At 40.5% G+C, this 23,051-nt stretch overlaps 1 protein-coding gene across 1 annotated transcript in view; it reads right to left on the reverse strand.

Annotated features, from left to right (window-relative positions):
- The window catches only part of LOC128071106 (cyclin-Y-like protein 1), a 35,160-nt gene extending 18,504 nt beyond the window's left edge, over nt 1-16,656 (reverse strand). Inside the window, exons 1-3 of the mRNA XM_052664071.1 lie at nt 16,431-16,656; nt 5,859-5,933; nt 3,995-4,029 (exon numbers count right to left, since the gene is read on the reverse strand). Coding sequence (XP_052520031.1) covers nt 3,995-4,029; nt 5,859-5,933; nt 16,431-16,656 — 336 coding nt within the window. The remainder of the gene's footprint in view (nt 1-3,994; nt 4,030-5,858; nt 5,934-16,430) is intronic.
- Between the last annotated feature and the right edge of the window lie 6,395 nt (nt 16,657-23,051).

A 23,051-nucleotide genomic window follows, 5' to 3' on the forward strand; every position in this document is an offset into this window, starting at 1 on the left:
AACACAAACAATTTTAACACTTGGTTTTGTTGGGTTTTGTTTACTAATTCAGATGAGCCTTCCTTCCTCCTATTAATATGAAGTAGTTTTCACCATGCTGTCAGACTCTATCAGTGTCCTCCACAAGTACATCGAAGGCGAAACAAGGAGAAAATCTAGTCGATGTTTCTTTAAAATACAGAGCATTTAAATGAACACTGCCAGTAGCCAATAATAAGAACTATCCAAATGGTGTATAAACCACCATTCTGCTGCTTCTAGGTATTTTATGGCAAGGCCACTTACTCTTTTATTAACAAAACGTTCTAGACATAACATACCTGAAAAGTACCACTATTTGGAGGAATTTCTCCTTCAAGCTAGAAATGATTTAAACTGAAACTCATATATTCCTTAAGCTATCTGGTTAATGTGTAATTTTAGAATCTCAAAAGAGACACAGTGTGAAAACTGAACATTTATTCAAATGCTTATATTCCAAATGAAGTTATCTTTTAAAAGGTCACTACTGTTAAGAGTATGACGCACTACACACAGTAACTATAAAATCTATCTATGAGGGGAATAAAAATAGTAGGAAAATGCACCAAAATATGGACTAGTTGGTAGAGCTTTGGCTTTGGGTGATATTTATCCCATTTTTCTCTATTAAAACTTTTTCTCTATTATGCGTTATATCTGTTTATCTTTGGAAGTATTAGTGCTGAAACATTTAAGAAGTTTAATTAGACGTGGCCCTACAGACTATGGGGGCTCATTTAGTCTATCAGCAACCTACAGACTACTGGCTAGATCCTACCAAAGAAACAGTGAACACTTCTCCAGGCCTACTCCTGAAGTGATTCAAACTTCGGTGTCTACTATTCACTAAAGGATGGCAGAATTAAAGCCTCTGAGCAAAGCCTGGATATATTAGCTGCCAACAGCTTACTTTCCTCTCATCTCACTTTAAAATTTAAGGTAACTGTCCTTTATGATTAAAGCCTTATCATCGCTGGCTCAAAACCTCAATAAACTACACTGACAAAGATTAATGATATAAAATGCAAATACAAAAATCAAACAGCAAAACCCACCACTGATAGTTTAATGTTCACTGAAGAAAGAGTATTTACCATCATTCAGCGCTAAGGACAGAACAGATGGACTTTTACAATCTTTACAAGAAGGGAAAAGGCTTACTTAGTAGACTTCAGGTTTAATGGCAGAGACTAGAAAATAATCATACTGGAAGACTAATAAGTAACAATCCCCCCCAAAAACTTATCATCAAAAGTCAAGCACCTGTTGAAATTCTGCCCCCACCCAGTGAATCTTCCCATCCTGCCTATTGCCTCTGAGTTTAACCCATCAAAAAAATTACACTGAAATTCATTTTTCCTCCCCTTTTCACAAGTTTTAGATGTGTTTATTAATAATTATTAAGACTTTTACTTAAAATTTTGTAATACTCTATGCATTAGTGTGGGGCTTCCCTGGTGGCTCAGTGGGTAAAGAATCCACCTGCCAATGCAGGAGACGTGGGTTTGATTCTTCAGTCGGGAAGATCCCCTGGAGAAGGAAATAGCAACCCACTCCAGTATTCTTGCCTGGAAAAGTCCATGGACAGGCGAGCCTGGTGGGCTACAGTCCATGGGGTTGCAAAAGAGTCATGTCTGACTTTAAAACAACAAGAAGTGCACTGGTGTAAACTACTCCGTCTACATTACTGCACATTAATGGAGGACAATGTGGCAGGATGAGTAGTTTGAATAAGATTCTTAATCAAGGCCTTAGTAGAAATGTACAGTATTCTAATTATAGGTATAATAGTATTGTCTGAATCAGTATCGTTAATTATACTGAATTAAAACTTTTAAACTTAGAATTTATATTCAAAGTATAAATCCACCTTTGAGTGGACTAACCACAAATCTACTTCCTTTCCCCCTTCTTTCAGAGATATCATCTCATTAGAAATAAAAGTATTTTTTAAAAAAGCTATACCTAAGACAGGATAAACAGCAGATGATTTTTGATGTTTGAAAGATGAAAAAACTAGATAAAGGAGTGGTACCTGACATGGCAGAACAGAGGAAGCACAACCTTGGAACCTACAGAGTAACTGGGATGGGAACAACAAAACCAATGTTGTCTTACAGAACCCAAGGCAGGTTCAGAATCCAGAAGCATGGTCACCAAATCCTTGCAGTGAGGTCTATCAGTTAATGAGTTCACAAAGTGATGCTTCCAATTAGATCTTAACAGACAGTGAGGGACCATCACATATTTGAGGGAAACCTCCAAGCAGTCAGAGATCAAAACAGGAAGAAGAAATCGATAGGAATGATAAAAATGAAGGAGCAAATAAAAACTTAAAAAAAAATCTTCAACATCTACAGAAAGATGAGAAATTGCATCAGTGAAAAAAAGAATAAAAGGATGGAAGAGAACTCTATAAAAATAAGGTAGACAAAACAATATATTCAATAGAAGGATTACAGCAGAGTCAAGGAAACCTCCAGGAAGTAGGACAAGACAAAACAGAAAACAGGAGGGGAAAAAAAATCTGTGCAGAAATACTGCTCTAAAATTTTCAACATCTGACTAACAGGAATCAAAAAAAAAAGAAAGAAAATACCAAAGACGCACATAAAAGAATTCACTAGAAGAGATGTTCTGTATGTTTAAAGGCCCCAATAGAAAGACAAGGTCTATACCAAGCCATATTATGAAATTTCAAAACCCCACAAAGACAGAAGGTACTACAAGGTTCCACAGGAGGAAGGAATGGAGAAATGACTAATTTGGTAATATACAATGTATCAAATTCAATAGATTTAAGAGAAACACTGTAAATGAGAAGACAAGAGGGAAACCTCTCTGTTACTGCAAAAATTAGTTTCAACCTAGAATTCTACACTTAATCAAATATAAGGAGTTTCATAGAGGCTAGGTCTTGATAAAATTTTTGCCCATGTGCCTTTTTCCAGGAAAATGTGCTCCAGGAAAACAAGGGAGTATAACAAGACAGAGGGAAACAGAATCTAGGACATAGGGGATCCAACACGAGAGAGCAGTGGTGTGAGATCCCAGGTGACTTCACACAGACACCCCAGGAAAACAGGCACAGAGCCCGTCTAGGAAACACTAGCATGCAGGCAGTAGGAAGACAAAAGGTTGGCAAAAAGTGTCTCCAAGAAGAAATGGAACAGATGCGGTTTTGTGGACGGAAAATATTTCTGATAGGCATGTGACAAATGTTACAACATTTGGGGGAAAAAATAGCTGTTAAAAAACAGGCAAGTGAATATAGTCAGGAAATTAATTCCACAGAAAAAAAATGAAGACTGTGAAAACAGGGAGATTGGTCAGGGAGCTACTCAACCATGTTTGGCTGTGTGAGATCATGTTTGCTAGAAAAAGCAGAACTGGATTATCCTGAGAAGTGCAGAAGTGCTTAGATTTCATTAATATTGAAGAAAAAGAATGAAAGGTGCACAAGGAGGCAGCACAGAGAACTATATGGCTCAACAATGAACAATACTTGCTTAGTCATAATACTGTAAACAGTGATTCTGATTTAATAAAAACTGATGCATGTAAAGGGAACAGGAGGAGGGAATAGAATCACAGTGGATGAGGAAGTTAAGATTTCACCTGCTGTGCCAAGAAGTCAATGAACAGTGCTAAAAATTAAATTACCTATTACACTTTTATTACTCTGGTTAAAAACTCAGATGAAAAATTTAAGGCAAAAGAATTTGACGTCGATCTTTATGCTATAACCATATTATTGAAATTTAACTTAAATGTCAGGACCCTTAAAAAAAGGGGAACTACTAAGTCAAAAACCTTTCTGAATACACTTGATAATTAGGAACCAGAGAGTCAGAAAATTTATAAATAAGAGGTCAATGCTAACAGTATTGGATCCATCATACTTTTTAGGAAATCATGGCAGACATGCTTTTAATTAACTATTGATTTCTCAACTTTTCAACTATTTACTTACATGGTTTAAATGGTTGCTCTTCCTCTTTTCTCGCACTAAGAATAAAAAAAATTAACTGATGAATTCCAATACAAATACCATAGAAAAATAAGTCACTAGTTATCTGATGGATTACCAATATACACAATGAGTTAAAATTTCATTCTATTTTTAAAAATAATTTCCAACAAAACATATAATTTAAATCACCCAGCAAAATGAATCCTATAAATAGTATCTGAAAACTTAGTTTTACTATTTGACCTAACAGATACTCTGTATTAGGTACAAATCAAAGACTTTCCATTTACAAAAGAAAAGGACAAAGTCAATTAGGCCAGGTGAGATATTTAGCTAATAAAAAATTTACCAGCTGCACAGTATATAGTATTTTCTAGTTCTACATGTACTTTAGTCACCAGGATAAACAGATGACAACGCTAAGAACCAGTTTCTGGTCAAGCACCCATGTCTCTGGAAGCATCCTGAACCACTTACTGGTCACCTACTCAAACACCCAAGTTAAAAAATACAGGGTCTTTACACACTGGAAAGCAATCTATAATCTTTAACATGTGTGCTGACCTCACTGAACATACATCAAAAGTACACAGAACTGTTTTGCTCCAACAAAGGCCAGAAGAATATAAGCTCAAAGAGGGTCTTAGGCCACACTTGTTCCCATGGCATCACAAGCACGAATTCCTTTAGACAGAGGAGACGGGGGCATGGGGTTGTGTTTCTTTTACTCTCTCCACCGTCTCTCTACAGTGTGAGTAGCTCATGACTCTGGAAAAGACTGAGAAATACAGTAATCCTAACTAGAAATAACTGCCTCAAGACAAAAGTACACACACTTTAAGAAAATGCAGGCGCCCCCAGGCAGGAGAACAGGTGGTGCACTCGGAGAGGGAGAGGGCGTGGTGAGCGCTCTGCGCCCCGCCCCCTCGCCTGGCCCTCTTCCTTCTGGCTGTTCCTGAGACAGACCCCTCGATAAAAACCAGTAATCCAATGAAAACAAGAGAGAAAAAGAACCCTCTATTTTTTATTGTGCTGCATCACTTCAAATATTATAGAATGTTCACTTCTTGTATTCCTGCTCTCATAAACAACCGAAAAACTTGACCATGTATGGCTTTTTAGCAAATAAACTAGGATTTAACATATATTAAGGAAGACAAGCAGGCAAGACAAGCAGGGGTGCAAAAACTTCCAGTTCTGATTCTTATCTTAAAGCAGGACACCAGAAATTTATACAAGGTTTCCCATACTGAGGATAACCTTCTAGAAAACCCCATATGGCAGGCACGTTGCTCTGATTACCCTGGCTCAGCACTACATTAGGATGAGAAAACTCTGAAGAGCTAAAAGTTCTCACAAGAACTTTTAAAAGAACTTAAAAATTCACAGGAATCTGGATGTGAGAGAGGTTCATCTGGGTGAGCACTGCAAAATGGTGCCAAAATCACAAGACTCGATTCCCATACGTAACAACAGATTTTTTTTTAATTAAATGAAAACCTAACTGTGACCTAAACCCTATCATTCATCTTTAACTCACGTGCTCTTGGAGCAAGAGGAAAAGGACAAAGTAGCATGGAAAAACAGACCACAGCTAAATCATGTGGCGAGCTGACTGTGTTGATAAAGCAGCAGCCGAGTGTATAAACAGGTGGTCTAAGTGTTTCTCCTCATTAAAACAGTAACACCTAAAGGAGACATGTATCATCACATATTAACATAAAACATCACATATTAAAATATTATCACATACGAAAAAATAGAATATTTAAGCTATTCTAAGTGTCTTTCTGTATCTTCCTAAAATACACAAAGACAGTTTTCAATCTTTTTCTCGGGGGGTGAGGGGGGCACACCGTCTTACCGTCCGTTTGAGATTTGCTCAGGAAAATTGTGCTTGCCCTTGGGTGGTCAGATGGGTTTGATTCCAAAGCTAAGTCTGCACAGGAAGAAGAAAGGTGTGACAATTAGTGGAGTAGAAAAAGATATGACTTTTAAAACAGCTACACATTGATTTTAATCACGTTTAATAGCCTTAAGAAGAGCTTTTAGTTAATGGCAAGAAGGAAACTAGTAAAGGCAACAATATAAAAATTCTATTGGGAAACAGAAAAATTGTAGAAATTCTCCATACATGTGGAATAAAACCAGGGCTATGTCTTAGGCTTTTTTTTTTTTTAAACTTGCACCTAATCTATGCCTCCCCTCCTACTTATCGATTAAAAATTCAGTCACCTCCCTTTAAGCTGATATTACTGGCACATTTCAGGAAGTCTCAAGAAGCAAGTTATGCTACAGTCAATTACTGTCAGATACCATCTCAAACTATCAAATATGCTATAACCAAATAAGCTGCTTTTGGCAAATGTTCTTCAGACAATCCAATGGCTAATTCTAACTCCACTCAACAGTTGGCTGCTGTTTATCTAGGGGCTATTCATTACGGCAGATTTAAGAGGAATACATATAAGAGTTCAACGTTCTGATCCATAGGAACACTTCCAGGATAGTGATTTTTAACTTTGCCCTCTGTTTCCAAAGCTAAACTCTCACTTCTTCCCTTCATGGTGCATGATTAATAGAAGGCTTCAATAAGAGTACTTCCTGGAGCACATCAAAGGGCTGCTTGAAAAAAAACTTGCCCATACCTACATAAAAAAGGTGGGTCTGCTGGCAGTTCACTTTGCACCAAGGTGGGACAGTCTTCTATTTAGGCAGAAATATCAAGCAAGCACAAGCTGTCACACTGGACAGTAAGGTTGTTGTTTAAAACAAACATAAAAGCCCTATGGGCACTTACTCAGTGAAGTCTACCTCAAACCAATTAAACAATCTTTTAAGAAACTGGACCAAGATTTTTAAAGAGTAATAGTTAAGGCATTATTTCCCAAACCACATAATAATTGGCCTATTTTTAAAGGTGAGTTTGGTGGTCAAAGTGATTTACATGTTATCCCTGAGAATCAAAAGACTATATACATTGATATAATAAAAACTAACCAGTCCAGTAGTGAATTCAGTCTAACCCAGCATTTCACAAATGTTATCTACCTAAAACCTTTTTCTTCCCCAAAGAAAGAATTTTGCATGAACAGTAATTTGAGACTTCCTGGTTTAATGGGAATTTTAATGTTACTGCCAGCACTAGAAATTTACATAGGTAAACCAACTGCTTTGTTCTTCATGAAAATTCCTTCACTGCATTTGGAGTTTATTAAGCTATTTTTGGAGAAAATATTCAACAGTTTTATATAAAAGACCCATAAAATTATTTTAAAGTTTTTTACCCCCTACATATTTGAAAAATGGGACACTGGGAAAATAAATTATTTCAGTTGTACACAAAGTTAACAGGCAGAGTCTTTCGACCTAAGGCTTCTGAAAGGATTCATGACTACTTATCTGTACCAGAAAGTAAACAGGCTACGCTGGAATCTAAAAAATAAGCAGAAATGCTTGCAAAGTAGCCATATTTTCAGGGTTTACGGCATGTAAAATTTAACAAGAGTCAATGGAAGTCCAGGAAAAGTAAGTGTCAGGATCAAAGAGAAGCAGGCTTTAACACACACACACACACACCCTGCCAAACCAGGGTGTGCTACTGGTATACTATGATGTGCTACTACGGATCTATATACAGAAAGCAAGAAGGCTGAGGTAAAAGAAATGACAACGTGCAGGAAAAACGTAAACTTGCCCAAGTGACCAGAAAAGAGCTGGCACTCCCCCTACCCTACCCTAGAGGTTTCAAGGGTGGGCACATGACCTAGAACTGGATGATCGATCGCAGCTTTCCCGGGACTTCCCAAGAGGCAGAAAAAGGCAGAGCAGTACCCTAGGCTCCTTAGCCAATCGAGCTGCTGGACACTCCTCTTGCCATCATGAAGGGAAAGGCTTTTCAGGAGAGATCGACAGAGCAGAGCAGAACTGAGACAGGCTGTGAGATCACTGAGCTCCTAGGTCAAGTACTGCTTAATCTACTCTATCAACTCCAGTTACATAAAAGTCAGTATATATATATTTTTAAGCTATTCTGAGACATTTTCTCAAACTTGCAACTGAAAGAGACCTGGTTAACCAACAGTACTGATGATCACACTGAAGGTGGGGAAAGGTAAAAGTCACTTGCTCATTCCTTTAGCAAATGTCATGAACAAAAATTTGCATGAGCCAAAGTGACACTATTTAAAAATTAACCCACAGATTCACAACCCTTTAGTTGTTTTCCTTATACATTAGAAAAAGCTCTAATTAGTGTATTATTTATGCCTTCTTATTACTAACAACCCTTCTACATCTGACTGTTGCATATTTACTGTTTAATGAATACACAACAGCCCAGCAAGTGTTATTCCTATACTGTACTTAGCCAATTCCTTATTGCTGGGGTTTAGGTACTTACAACGTTCTATTCTTTGATGAGAAAACTTTTCATCTATTGTTATACAGCTTTTTAAATAAATAATGGTTTTATCTCCTTAGCAAAGATCTTCAAAAGTGGGATGTCTAAGCCAAAAGGTTGGATCATTTTCATGGCTCAAGGTACAGTGCTAAACTGCTTCCTGAAGAAGGTGGGGCCACATTAATGTATAATGCTACCAATCATGACAGTTTTAGTTCCTACGACTGTTCTGTATAGTTGCGGGGGAAAAAGCCCTACTAACAGAAATAAGGAGTAGCACTGCAGATCTAATCTGTATTTCTTTTGATTACATAGTTTTGACCACTTTCCCATAATTATCAGTGTCATTTCCACTTTGGTGAGCTGCCTATCATTTATAGGTACTAAACATATTAGGGCCCTACTGCCGTCAATTTGCATGAAAGTGAAAGTGAAGTTGCTCAGTCGTGTCCGACTCTTTGCGACCCCATGGACTGTAGCCTACCAGGCTCCTCAGTCCATGGGACTTTCCAGGCAAAACTACTGGAATGGGTTGCCATTTCCTTCTCCAGGGGATCTTCCCGACCCAGGGATCGAACCCGGGTCTCCCGCATCGTAGGAAGATGCTTTAGCGATGCTTTAGCGTCTGAGCCACCACGGAAGCTCCAATTTGCATGAGGTTTTCAGAAAATATTAATCTTCTGTTTACAGCCTATGTAACAATTTTCTATACAACTTTCACTTTTTGCCGGTGAAAACTACATCACTATTTTATAGACTTGACAGGTAAGCCATTAGACAGTAAACTCATACATACACACAATATTTCTGCACGCTCCATTAACTGTTTTGCCAAGAGTCTAAGGAGACGATGAAAAAAATCTACCATACTCTTCACTGTCACAAAGGTAAGACTGTCAACTAGGAAGCACCCTTCCCCTCATCCCCTCTCCCACAAGCACATACAGTAATGTTGAGATATTTTGAGAAATTACTGTGCATTTTATATGTGAATTCTTCTTAAAACTACTTCTTTAGCAATCTTTAAGAATGTTTTAACCCAGGAGAAATATTCTTGAGCTCATGATTAGGGGTTATCATTAAAGTTATATTTTAAGACCCATCACTTTTATATTACCAATTTAAATTGCAACTTAATTGACAGCATGATAGACTTATGAAGAAAAAGGATGACTAAAAAAAATTAAGCTCAGGTCTTAATATAAACACTCCCAGAAGGAAACCTGTAAAATACCAGGTCACTGAACAAAGAAGGTAGGGCCTTCCTGTTAGGTTGGTTTTCCTCCAATCTAACATTCTATCAATCGTGAGATCCATCTCAATTGCAGATGTTAAAAATGTGAAAATAAAGGCAACTTAGAACAAACAAAATGCATTACCGAAGCCTAAAAGTGTTAAAATTATGCTGTCAAACTGTCAATAAATGATTTTTCCCTGTCAAAATATCAGAGAAAGGGTAGTGACCAAGAAATCATCTGACAGGAGACTGATGCCAACATGTTGACTTCAGTTCAGTTCAGTTCAGTTCAGTCACTCAGTCAAGTTCCACTCTTTGGGACCCCATGAACGCAGCACGCCAGGCCTCCCTGTCCATCACCAACTCCCGGAGTTTACCCAAACTCATGTCCATCGAGTTGGTGATGCCATCCAGCCATCTCATCCTCGGTCATCCCCTTCTCCTCCTGCCCCCAATCCCTCCCAGCATCAGAGTCTTTTCCAACGAGTCAACTCTTCACATGAGGTGGCCAAAGTATTGGAGTTTCAGCTGTAGTATCAGTCCTTCCAAAGAACACCCAGGACTGATCTCCTTGCAGTCCAAGGGACTCTCAAGAGTCTTTTCCAACAGCACAGTTCAAAAGCATCAATTCTTCGGTGCTCAGCTTTCTTCACAGTTCAACTTTCACATCCATACATGACCACTGGAAAAACCACAGCCTTGACTAGACGGACCTTTGTTGGCAAAGTAATGTCTTTGCTTTTTAATATGCTGTCTAGGTTGCTTTTTATTTCATGCTTTTTAATATGCTATCTTCACTTAATATATTGCAATTAAACAGGATTGTTAGCATTTTCTGGGCCAAATTCTGGGCTCCAGTTTACTTAAAGGTTTACTCCATTTACTGAACCCCTAGTAGTATAATATACTAGTTTTATGGCTAATAATACATTTCACGTCTTACGATCATCCGGTGTTTCATCAGAGTCCACACTTTCCACCCTAGCCAACTGGTTCCTGCCCGCCGATGCTGCACTAGGCTGTCTCACCGGAGGGCACACAGCATGCTCCTGCAAGCCCCTCTACTGCTCCTGCTTCCCTGGCTTCTGGCCATTCTGCCTTCCAAACTGCTTCTGAACTTGCCTCTAACTTGGTTCTCAGTTCTGCCTTACCTTAATCCTCAATCAATGTTGTAATAATCATGACCAAGAGATGATACACAGGTAAGTATACCCGGTTTTATGTATTTCTAAAGAGTAATTAGGCTTCTTGGACTTTTAAGAACCTTTCTGGATTGCAAGCTACGGTGATTTCATTTCACATTATGCAATGTTACTGTTTTAACTCTTAAAGTTTTATTACTTTAATACCCTAAAAATAAACAATTTTTTAAAAAGGGGTGAGAAAAAAGGTAGTATTTCAAAGCAGAGCACAAAATGACATCAATAAATTCTGTTCCTATATATCACGTATTTGGAATTTACAGTCCTCATCTATCAAGTTTTTAAAAATGAATAAAACCTTGGACAACTCTGAACCTCAGAGAAGAATCTCTACACTGCCTAACTCAGAACATGATGAGAATCAAATGAAATTCAAGAGCAATGTATACACCATAGCTTCACTGAGTTACATAAGCCCCTTTGCCATGACAAGGCTGCGATCCATGAGGGGGATACACATATGAAGCATAATAAATGACACATCAAGGCTTTCACAAATTAACTAAAAGCCAAAAGTGAACATTTAGCATCTCACAGGAAAATCTATCTCCACTCATCACCCTCAGCCACATAGTATCTTAAATAAACAGTGCTTTGTTGTTGTTCAGTCACTAAGTTGTGTCTGACTCTTTGCAACTCCATGGACTGCAGCAAGCCAGGCTTCCCAGTCCTACATGAGTCTGAGTTTGTGCAAACGCAAGTCATTGAGTCAGGCTACCACTAAAGGAAAGAGGATAAGAGTACACAAGGGGAGGCATTTCTCCTAGTGTTCTTCCTTTTTCTTCTTTAATAAGCAAATGCATATCATTTCTCCTGCTTCTGTCATGGAGATTAGTGTATATTCTCTCCCCATTTTTTCAGGTTAACATCCCCTGGAGATGAAGTCATTAACAGTGGAGAGAGCTCTTTCACAGCTCTCTAATTCTTCACTGTCTGGATGTGCTAGTTTACCAGTCCCTTACTGGACATCTGAATTATTTCCAGTATTTTGCTCCTGAAGATAATGTAACATATGCTGCCTATACCTTCAGAATAAATTCCTTTAGTAGGATCTCTGGATTAAGTGAGACTGTGCCAACTTCCCCTTCAAAGGGTTGACCGATTTCCCATTTCTACCAGCAATATATGAATGTAACTTTCTTCATTGTCACCAAAGAATGCAGTGCCAAGTTTCTGAATTTTCTCCCAATAGAAGCTACAGTAGTTGTATTTTCATTTCTCGTATGTGTGAGGATATGTTTAAAAGCCATCTGCATTTCTTTTTCTGTGACTTGTCCCATTCATATTGTTGTTAGCCTACTTTTAGATTCACTCAGTTTCTTCAAGTCAGCCTATTTTAGGCCCTTATTGATTTTTTGTTCAAACCACTGTTGGCTCTCAGCTGAGCGCTGCACCAGCCTCCTAGTTGGTCTCCCTGCTTCATTTTACCCCTGCCCACATTAGAGTAGCTGGTCTGCTCTCCTGCCCCCCTCCCCACACCACCTTCCCCTTCTTTAAGAATTATCATTCCCTTGCATATAACCTTTCAATGGTTTCCCATTACAATTAGACTAAAATCCGTATTTTTTCTTGTCAAGGCCTACTAGACACATAAGGCCTTAATCCCCCGATATTCCTCCTGGCATGCTTTTTCACTCAGCCAACCACCCTCTTTCTGTCCTCTGCCTACACCAAGCACATTCCCTTCTGAGGACCTCACATGGCTCCCCCTCACTCCTAGGATGCTCACTGGTCACTTAAGGAAACCACCCCCAGTAACACTGCCCTCCTCCCCAGTCCGTGATCATCATTTTTTTTCTTCTCAGTGTCTCGCTACTTAACATTATTCCTGTGTCATCAGCCCCCAGGTACCTCTAGGAAGTAAAGGCCAGATTTAGGTTTTGGGTTTTGTCTGTATAACCTGTTTGTCCTGCCCCTAAATGGTGCCCAATAATCATCCATTTCAATGTACCCCAGATCATTTATGCTTCTCCCAATTTTCCTTCATCATCTAAGATACTTTCTAATGCTGTCCTTTGATGTGTCTTTCACCTAAGACCAGCATTAACTTCAGATCTCTTAGAGGGGTAGTTTAGTTACTCAGAATCAAAGACACCGACAGGTTACCAAGAACCTCAAAAATCTAAGAGAGGAAATCTACTGTTCAGTGAAAAATCAATGGGAACTTTAATTTGGAGAAAGAACATTTAATGTTAAAATACCTTAACTACAAAATGACTTACCCTATGAATTAAGTCATAAGACAAAGTGTACTACCAGAATTCTACAGGGAAGTACATCACATCACTTTTTATGTCTGTGCCCAGAATAAAGCAATATAATGGGATTATAAAAGACAACCATAAAGGGTGGGTAAATGAATGATGCTCCAACCATTAAACAGGTGGTAAAAAGCAGACTGTACAGCTACACCCAGCTGCATGGAAATCCACCCTGGAGCATGCTTCAGGTGTCAGCGTGGTTCCAGGAGCTTCCTTCCCATCTTCACTTTACAAGAGAAAGTTACAAAGTGGCACACAAAGAACAACTTCATACAACACACACAATGTTCTGTTTATATGTATACGAAAGGTTCAGGAAGAATCAACACCAAAATATTAATAAAAATTCTCGATATTCTGAGTATGAGTGAACTACTTTTCAGTATTTTGTAAATCTTTTACCTCAAATGTTTATTGTTATCAAAACAGTAAAAAAAAAAAAAAAAGTGTCTAAAATAGCTACTGAAAAGAGGAAAGACCTGTTGCTCAGAGGTTTTTTTCCCCCATTACGCCGTCAATTCCTTCTCTATCCACTCCTTGGAGGATGGAAGGAAGGAATCATTTGAGAGAGCACCTTGCACCAGAAAATGAGCAAAATTCCTAAGGGCAGAATATAAAGGCTGTTTGAAAAGCTGATGCATAATAACAAAATCAGATAATAGGACCTTAGCATCTTATTTTCTATTATTGACACTAATTAGACAACACTATTAAAGGCAAGGTAGCAACAAAATTCTTTTGAGTCTATCTGATATTTATACTAGGTTCTTTAGGAGTTAACTGAAACAGCTTGAAGAAATCATGTTCTTCTCAAAGGTTTCTGAAGAACAAGACACAGCATCATTTATGTTTGATTTTGTCTAAGTAACCAAATAATTCTTCACTGCAGAAAAGCCAAAATGTTTTATATCAATGTATTTCTGTTTCCAGGGAAACTGATATAAAATTGTCTGAAATAAAAACATTAAGAGCAAACTTCCAATGTGCTTGGACTTTACATTTCGTGTTCTGACCTTGTTTCTATGGAAACTTAACAATAGGCAAATGCTGAAATTGAGGTTTCTCTTATCACTTTATTGAATGCCAAAAAAAAGAGACAAATTTAAGTAAAATTTTAACAATCATGTCAAACACAAAAAGGTAAATTCTATACTCATGAACTCTCTTTTTCTAGTTCCCGACTTAGCACTCCTCCTCACTAAATGCTTCATACCTTACCTGCCTGCTTACCAGTTTCTCCGAATGTCCCTCTGTCCAGGGCATTCTCAGCTTCAATTCGAGGTCAGCAGAACAAACTCTTTAAAATATACCAACATGTTTACCTGACTGATAAATTTAGGCTATTTCATGACTTCTTTTATTCCTATCCATTGTAGTAAATGTATATAGAATGGAGACGTAAATGTTGCTTCTGAGCTGTGAACAATAAACTCAAATGGAAATAATCAAAACTGAAGTTGAGATAGGCCTATCTCACAGACAAATTATAAAATAAAAAGTGCGTTCCAGTTTTCTTTGAGCACCCAACAACTGAATTTGCTGTATCTACCACTCTGAAGTCGGTCTCTTCTGTTCAGTAGCTATGTTACACAGTTATTTCAGATCTCTAAGTCTTGGCTTCTTCATTGGCAACACACGGAGAATATTCACAGGTCTTATTTATAGATGGAAGGGTCAAGTGAAATACACCCGAAAATACGTTGTAAATCTTAAAAGAATTATGCAAAAGTCCAACTACACTAGCCTACTACTGTTTTTTAAAATCACTTAGAGGCTTACCTTATAGCAACACTGAGCAATTTTCACAAGTATGCACAAGTTTTGTTTTTAAAGCTACAATTAATTTATATAATTTATTCTTTCACAGTATCTGACTAGTATCTGACAGTATCTGAAAAGGGAGTACTTTCCACTTACAAAGCCATATTCATCATATGGGTGAGTTCACAGGCTTACCTATTTTAACTTTGAAAGAAATTAAGTAAACCCAAATAAAATTTAAACAGAAAAGCTATAAGACATTTTCTCTAAAGAAATACTCTCTGGCATTTAAATGAAACAATTGGGCCAATGGGGCTTTAACATCTTCACGACACAATGTTTTCTACTTTAAAGAACACAGTCTTTATTAATGAACCACAGTGTTATTCAGAATCTTTTTTTTTTTTTTTTTAAAGCTAGAGCCGTCCAGTTTCAAAATTCTAGAGGAAAAAAATCAAACATTTTCTCTCCTCTGCTCCATGACAACCCACGCCCACCCCTGGTCATTTCGTCTTCAGAATTTTACCTGAACATTCTGAAAGTTGAATAGGATTCCACTGGCAGGAGGGGGTTGGAAGGAGAGGTAGCCATGGAGACAACTTTTCTGCAGGATCTGCCATCTTAACTGCCAAATCTTTGTATTACAAATGAAAGTCTGAATTTCTTTTTTCTCCTTTGAAACTTTTGACCAACAGTTTCAGGAACCACCCCCACCCCTCCCTTAGAAGAGGCAACATGCAAGTGGTTAAAGCTGGGGAACTGAAGACATTTTTGTGTCAAAGTGGGACTGTTAATCAGAGCTCCGTGAGGTAGTCTTTCGGTAAAAACAAACAAACAACAAAACTATTCCCTGCAGCCGTTGCAGTAACGTTTCACTCCGTTTACAGTTATTTTAAGCCCCACCCTCACCTTTTTCTTTCCTATCGTGTTCAGATTACAGTTAGAATAAGGTCGCTTCAATCAGGACAACTCTAGACAGAATTTTACTTAACGCCACACTAACTGTCGATCTGTTTTGATTTTAAATAACAAATCCTAAAATCTGTCTTAATTGTCCCGAATATCAACTATACTAACGAGTGGAAGTGTATCTAGATCCTTACCTCGTTCCTTCACTTAGGTACCATCTGGAAAGGTAAGGATAGGGAGATGGGATGGATATCGCCGAAGTTGGAAGTATTTAAGTTTTCATTGAGAAAAGAGAGAATACATCAGAAAGTCTTTACAAAGTCCCATGAGATGTTAAATAGAATCACGAACAGGAGGGGCCTCAGACTTGAGGGACTCGGGTTGGGCTGCGAAATGGGAATGGGGGAAGAACTGGGCGTTCGGGTAGAGAAGAGGGAGAGAGACTGGCCGGACGCGAAGGGTAAAGAATAAGGGGTGGGGACACCAGGCAGGGCCAGCCTCCGTCCCCGGTGCCCAGCCCCGAGAAAGCCAACTCCAGGCAGGAAGAAGCCCTAGGCGGCGGCTCCCTCCAGGGGGACCCGGGGGTCGGCGGAGGCCAGAGGTAAGCCCGAGAGCAGACGGCGCCGGCCCCGCGAGGGGCTAGGCGCGCCGGCCGCTTTCTTACCTTCGGGCATCTCCCGGTCGCTGATGTGCTGCAGGTGGTGGCCTTCACCCGCTCCGAAATCCAACTCGGTGGGTTCCACGGCAGCCGGCGCCGGTGCTACTGCCACCGCGTCTCCGGCCGCCGCCTCGTGAACCTCAGACTCGTAGTCTGGCTCCGCCGGCCCCGCGCGCCGGCCCAACTTGGGGCTGGCATTGGGGGACACGCAACAGGTCAGCGTGTTCCCCATGGGGCGCCTCCGCTCCTCGCTGCCGTCGCCTCCGCTCGGCCCCCGACTCCGCCGAGCTCAGAAGCCGCCCCCTCCCCCAACAATGGCGCGGCGGGCACGGGCAGCCCCGGGCTACGCCGGGGCTGCGCCGCGCATGTAGACGCGGCCTCGCCTGCCTCTCGCCTGTCCGCCCCGCCGCCGGGCCCGGGGCAGGGCTCCGGCCCCGGCCGCACCCCCGCTGTCTCGCCGCCGCCGCCTCCCCGGAGTCAACTAGTCTGTGAAGGCGGCGACCAGCCCGGCTTATTTAAAAGGGGTGGGGACCCGACAAGCGCTGAGACGCGCAGCCACTGCCGGGAGAGAGCGCGGTCGGAGCTCCTCCTCCTTCCGCCGCCGCCTCCCGACTGAAAGGCGCTCGCCTGGCTGGCCCTTGCCAACCGGAACGCGTCCTTCGGTCACCTGGTTACGAGGGACCAATCACACACAAAGTTTCCTCCCAACGCCCGCCTCAGAGAGCGGCCACGTGACTCACAATGCCCCGCCCCCGCCCCGCGGCTGCTCCGCCCCTCGAGTGGCGCGCCCTGGACTCCCGTTTCCATTCATCGTGCGGCACTCGGAGCTTTCCGGTCCTTCGGGAAGTGTTGAGGGAGTTTGTGAATCGAAGCTGTTCTGAGTCAGTGGGCTCTAGAGAAGGCTTGTTAGTAAAGAGTCAGTTCCGTTAGCAACTCGGTTTCATCGGGTCTGACAGCTGACTCATTTGATGCATTGCTCAACGAACTTAGTTACACCCGAATCGTTGAGTTTTTTGTAACTAAATGCTCCTCTCGAACTGACTTCGAAAGAGTGTTAGTTTCCGCCTTCAGTTTAACCAGAGCAACCCCTCTGTGTCCGTGTCTTGAATGAGACTTGAGGACACGTCACCCCTCCACTTCCTCATCGGTAAATTAGGGACCGAACTCCTCCCTCCCAACTCTGAAACGCTGGGATTCAGCAACTCGATTTTCTCGCTGTTTCTCTCTTCCACGACACGAGTCTCCAGGTTTCCCTACTTTCACCCTACTTTATGTGTAACATAAAGCACAAAGCACGATTTTTCTCATACAAAACTGAGAGTCACAAAGTGAAGTACCACGGTTTTGATTTAATGTAGATTAAGGTAAAGATGTGCTCCCAAGGTCACATGATTGCTCAGGGGTATGGCCAGGATTTGGTCTCCGATTGTGTGGATCCCCAAAGGCACCTTATTGTGATTATCAGAAAATAAAGGTAGAAGTCAAATTTGATTGGAAGTGGCAAGGGATTTTCTCTAAGGGAGAACAATTTTTTGAAGTGGATTTAAAAATACTTTGCCTTCTTTCAACATTGGTTAGTCCTTCCTACTTTCTAGGCACTGTGTTCCTGCAATAGCCCTGCCCTCGATGAGCTCAGTCAGGCACAAGAGAAAATAAAGGCTTAGAAAGTCCACTTGTCTGAGGTCAGTCACACTGCTGCCAAGTACTTGAACCTGAAATTCAAACCTAGATCTATCTAACCCCAAAGTAGGTTCTGGGGTAAAGAGCTTGATTTTTCCCCCCAGAAACAGGAAAGCCTTTGAATGTTGTGACGTTCAGTTCAGTTCAGTCGCTCAGTCGTATCCGACTCTTTGAGACTCCATGAATCGCAGCACGCCAGGCCTCCCTGTCCATCACCAACTCCCGGAGTTCACTCAGACTCACGTCCATCGAGTCCGTGATGCCATCCAGCCATCCCATCCTCGGTCGTCCCCTTCTCCTACTGCCCCCAATCCCTCCCAGCATCAGAGTCTTTTCCAATGAGTCAACTCTTCGCATGAGGTGGCCAAAGCACTGGAGTTTCAGCTTCAGCATCATTCCTTCCAAAGAAATCCCAGGGCTGATCTCCTTCAGAATGGACTGGTTGGATCTCCTTGCAGTCCAAGGGACTCTCAAGAGTCTTCTCCAATACCACACTTCAGAAGCATCAATTCTTCGGCGCTCAGCCTTCTTCACAGTCCAACTCCAACATCCATACATGACCACAGGAAAAACCACAGCCTTGACTAGAGGGACCTTAGTCGGCAAAGTAATGTCCCTGCTTTTGAATATGCTATCTAGGTTGGTCATAACTTTTCTTCCAAGGAGCAAGCGTCTTTTAATTTCATGGCTGCAGTCACCATCTGCGGTGATTCTGGAGCCCAAAAAGACGTTAAGGAGTCACAATCAGATGGTTTCTAGTGAGGTCACTCCGGACAATATAGAGGATTGATGGAAGAAACGAGACCGATTAAGAGACTTTATATTCATCTAAGAGGGGAGTGAGAGTTCAAGCTAAATGCAGTGGCAGAGACTGGTGCGGTGGAAAAGGATTTGAGGTCATTTGGTGACCAGATATGGAGCAAGAGGGGAAAAAGAGAGGCAAAAATGGCTGCTAGGGTTCTGACTTAGGGAACTAGGAAGAGCACAGTGACTTTTTCCTAGACAGTGCAGAAAGAGGAAGAGGTTTGAGGAGGAAGATCATTTGGGGCTCTGTTAATGGGAGCATGGAAGTAGAGCTCTCAGGTTGAAACTTCAATGTAAACTTCTGCAGGCTAAGTCCATTTTGTGATATCCCATCTTATGTTTTTGAAAATAACACATACTAAATCCATTTTAAAATGTAATTGGGAAATCCCCTAATGCTGACAGTTAAGACTACAATATTTTTCATGGAGCAACTTGGAATCTATGGTTTTAGTAAATGACATGTCCTATGTAAAATAAAACTGTTAAATGAGAACAATATTAAAATTGTCATTGGAGTACAAAGTAGTTGAAGCTGTGGGTGTAGAAGTGATTGCCTTGAGAAGACGTGTATAATAAGGAAAGGAAGGAGGGAGGGAGAGGGAGAGAGGGAACTTCAAAAATAGGGAAATTTAAATAGCATTAAAGTAAACCTGACAAAGGGAGTAGTGGAAATCAAGGGACCTGTGTATTAATCAGAAATGGCTGATCAGCTGAATTCCATGAGGGTAGAAATCACATCTGCTTCTCTTTTCTGAAACAGAGCACCCAGCACAGTACCTGGCCAGTAGAAGCTCTATTTGTAATTTCCTAAACAGAGTCCTCATGCAAAGAGTTGACTCATTGGAAAAGACTCTGATGCTGGGAGGGATTGGGGGCAGGAGGAGAAAGGGACGACAGAGGATGAGATGGCTGGATGGCATCACTGACTCGATGGACGTGAGTCTGAGTGAACTCCGGGAGTTGGTGATGGACAGGGAGGCCTGGCGTGCTGCAATTCATGGGGTCCCAAAGAGTCGGACACGACTGAGTGACTGAACTGAACTGAACTGAAACAGAGTCCGGTGTTGTCCAGAGGGCAGGAAAGTTACAAATACCACTGACTCTGGTACATGGATGACTGGGGATGGGTGCAAACTGGAAGGCAAGCAGTGAGTAAAAGAAAGAAATAGGTGATAAAGTGGAGACAAAGATTTTCTTCCCAAACATTTGGCTGAGAAGAGAGACATGCCAGTCATTACAAGGAAATGTACAGTTAATAATTTTTTTTAAGATGGAAAAAAATGTGAGTATATTTATATGTTAAAGGGTATGAGCCGATGGAGAAAAAAGTTTGGAGTTTGAGGTAAGAGGAGATGGGAAAATTGACAGAGCAAGGTCCTCAAGAAGGCAGAAGTGGATGTACTCCAGGGCAGGCATAGGTGAGCTTTGGATTGAGAGAAAAGCAAGGAAGGAAACAGGACCTGGGTGGCAGACGCCTATTCTGGGTCTGTCAGAATAGAGACATTTCTGATAGATAAGAGGTTTAGGAAGAGCTCATCTGATGACACAAAAAAAAGAGCTCTATTTTTCTCTGTTATAATAGGCTTCTGTTTGGAAAGCTACTCCAGGAAAGCGAGGATAATGTGTAAAGAAGTTTAAACATTAGAAAAGCTTGATATACCTAATAAAAAGCAAATGATAGCTTCCCTCAAAATTGGAAAAGTTGAAAATAAATTTGAGCAAAAATCCAAGGAGCTCAGGTATAAAACAGGTATGTCACAAAAGTGGATGATGGAAACATTTGTTCCTCCAAATAGTAAAAAGAAATAGCAACAACTTTGAAGGGGGAAGAGTTTTAAAAATTAAGAAATGACATGCAATTGCAAAACATGTGAACTTTTACAAACCCTTTAATCACACATGAGACCAAAAGAAAAGGAAAAAAAAACCCAGAGGGAGTATTCTCCTTTGTTACAAGAATACCAGGATGGAAAGGTCACCTCAAAAATCAAGGAAGCAAAGATAATTAATTTTTAATTTGTTTAAAAGATATAAGTAAGGTTTTGGATACAAAAACAGGCAATATATTGAAATGTGGGAAACCATGGTAGAATGGGAAAGGATTCAAGGAAGTTCAGCTTCAGTGAACAACATCTCATTAAATCCTTAGGACCTAGTGACTACATTCCATGACAATAATAATGTTGTCTGAAGTCCTAGGAATGTCATCAGCTACCATTTTGGAAGATTCTTATAGACTTGAGACAACGCCCAAGATTAAGTTTCAAAATAGTGCCTGCATTTAACATCAGGCACATACAAAAATAGATATGCATGACCTTGAAAATTAAGGAATTTTAAACTTGCTAAGCATAAAAAATATTCAGAAGCACCATTATGAAAGTATTAATAGATTTGAGAATATTTTGTTTTAAAAGAACATTGGAGGGCAGTGAGAAAAAACCTTATCCTTTTATGACCGTGGCAAATCTGGGAGAGAAAAGGGAAGCAGAGGAGTAATGACGTCTGAATTCAGCTAGAGTTTGATTCTGTGATAGAACCTGACATTTGCGTATGCCAACTGATGTGTGAACATTCCCTGTTTTACATGGATCTGGAGTAAACGCATTCATTAATTCAACTTATTCATTTAATGGCTGTTCAATACCCTGATGACTCAGAAGGTAAAAAATCTGCCTGCAATGTGGGAGACCTGGGTTTGATCCCTGGGTTGGGGCAAAGAACCCATTCCAGTATTCTTGCCTGGAGAATCCCTGTGGACAGAAGAGCCTGGTATGCTATAGTCCATGGAGTCTCAGAGTCAGGCACGACTGAGCAATTAAGCACAGCATCTGAACTCTTGGGCTTCCCAGGTTGCGCTAGCGGTAAAGAACCTGCCTGCCAATGCAGGAGATGCAGGTTCAATCACTGGGTCAGGAAGATACCCTGGAGGAGGGCATGGCAACTCACTCCAGTATTCTTGCCTGGAGACAGAGGAGCCTGGCGGGCTACAGTCCATATGGTCCCACAGAGTGAGATACAATTGAAGAGATAGCATGCGCGCTCCTGAGCCCTTACTATAGGCCACACTTTTTAGGTTCAGGTTTAGGTTGCTTTGACCAAGAAAAACAAGGTCCCTGTTCTCATGAAATTTATCTTCTAATAAGGGAGTCCACAAACCAGTCTTATCCATCACCCCTCAGACTCATGGCCCAGGATGTCTATTTATCTCCAGCTATTGTGTCTTCATTCTAGACAGTACGGTGGAGAAAGAGAAGGCAGATTTTTTCAGAAATCCACATAGCACAGTGCTTACATATCATTGGCTTAAAGCTTAGTCCCATGGCCATACATAGCTGCAAGGGAGGCTCAGAAAATGTAATTATATAGCTGAGTAACTAATGCAGAAGGGAGAACTCGACATTGAAACTGGATATTGAAAGCACTCTGTAAGGAACAATCTGTAAGGAAAGATTAGAGAAATTTCAGCTTAAAGCAAGAATGATCATGATAAAATTTCATAGCCTTTTGTAAGCATATTTGAAAAAGTTATACAAGGAGTTCTGTAACGATCTTTTCTTAAGCTAAAAGGACAAAAAAAAAAGTCTAGAAAGAAAAACTGTAGAATGAAACTAAGTCAGTTTCAAGAAAGAGTCTACAATGGTCAAGTAAACAGGATTATATATTATATGTGTGTTGTGAGTAATTGGATTCTATCCTGAGTATTACAACTAGTTGGTCTTACAGAAGAGGATTTTGTGTATAATAGGTACATTTTTTTTCTGGACGTAGAGTCTACCCTTATCATTATATTCTCAGTGGCATATGTGAACAAAAAAGTTGAGAATTACTGTTATACCTGATTTCATGTGGAACAACTTGACTTCTCTCATTCCCGACTTCAGAACATTATAATCCAGATTTTGGAGTAAGTGGGGCCTTAGACAGTACTGGGAGTCATATTGTAATAAACTATCCTGTGTCTCTGCCAGCTGTCCTCCTTCCCTACTCCTTCTGAGCTGTTCTCCCACCTTCTTTCTCTTCTCACACCATCTAGGTTTCCTGCTGCCAAGTGAGTCTGTTGAGATGAGAATGCGAATTTAGTCGAAATGATACTCTAAAAAAATGAAAAAGTTGTTTGTTAGTTTACCATACCATCAG

The sequence above is a fragment of the Budorcas taxicolor genome, unplaced genomic scaffold, assembly GCF_023091745.1.
Source record: "Budorcas taxicolor isolate Tak-1 unplaced genomic scaffold, Takin1.1 scaffold146, whole genome shotgun sequence".
NCBI lineage: Eukaryota > Metazoa > Chordata > Mammalia > Artiodactyla > Bovidae > Budorcas > Budorcas taxicolor.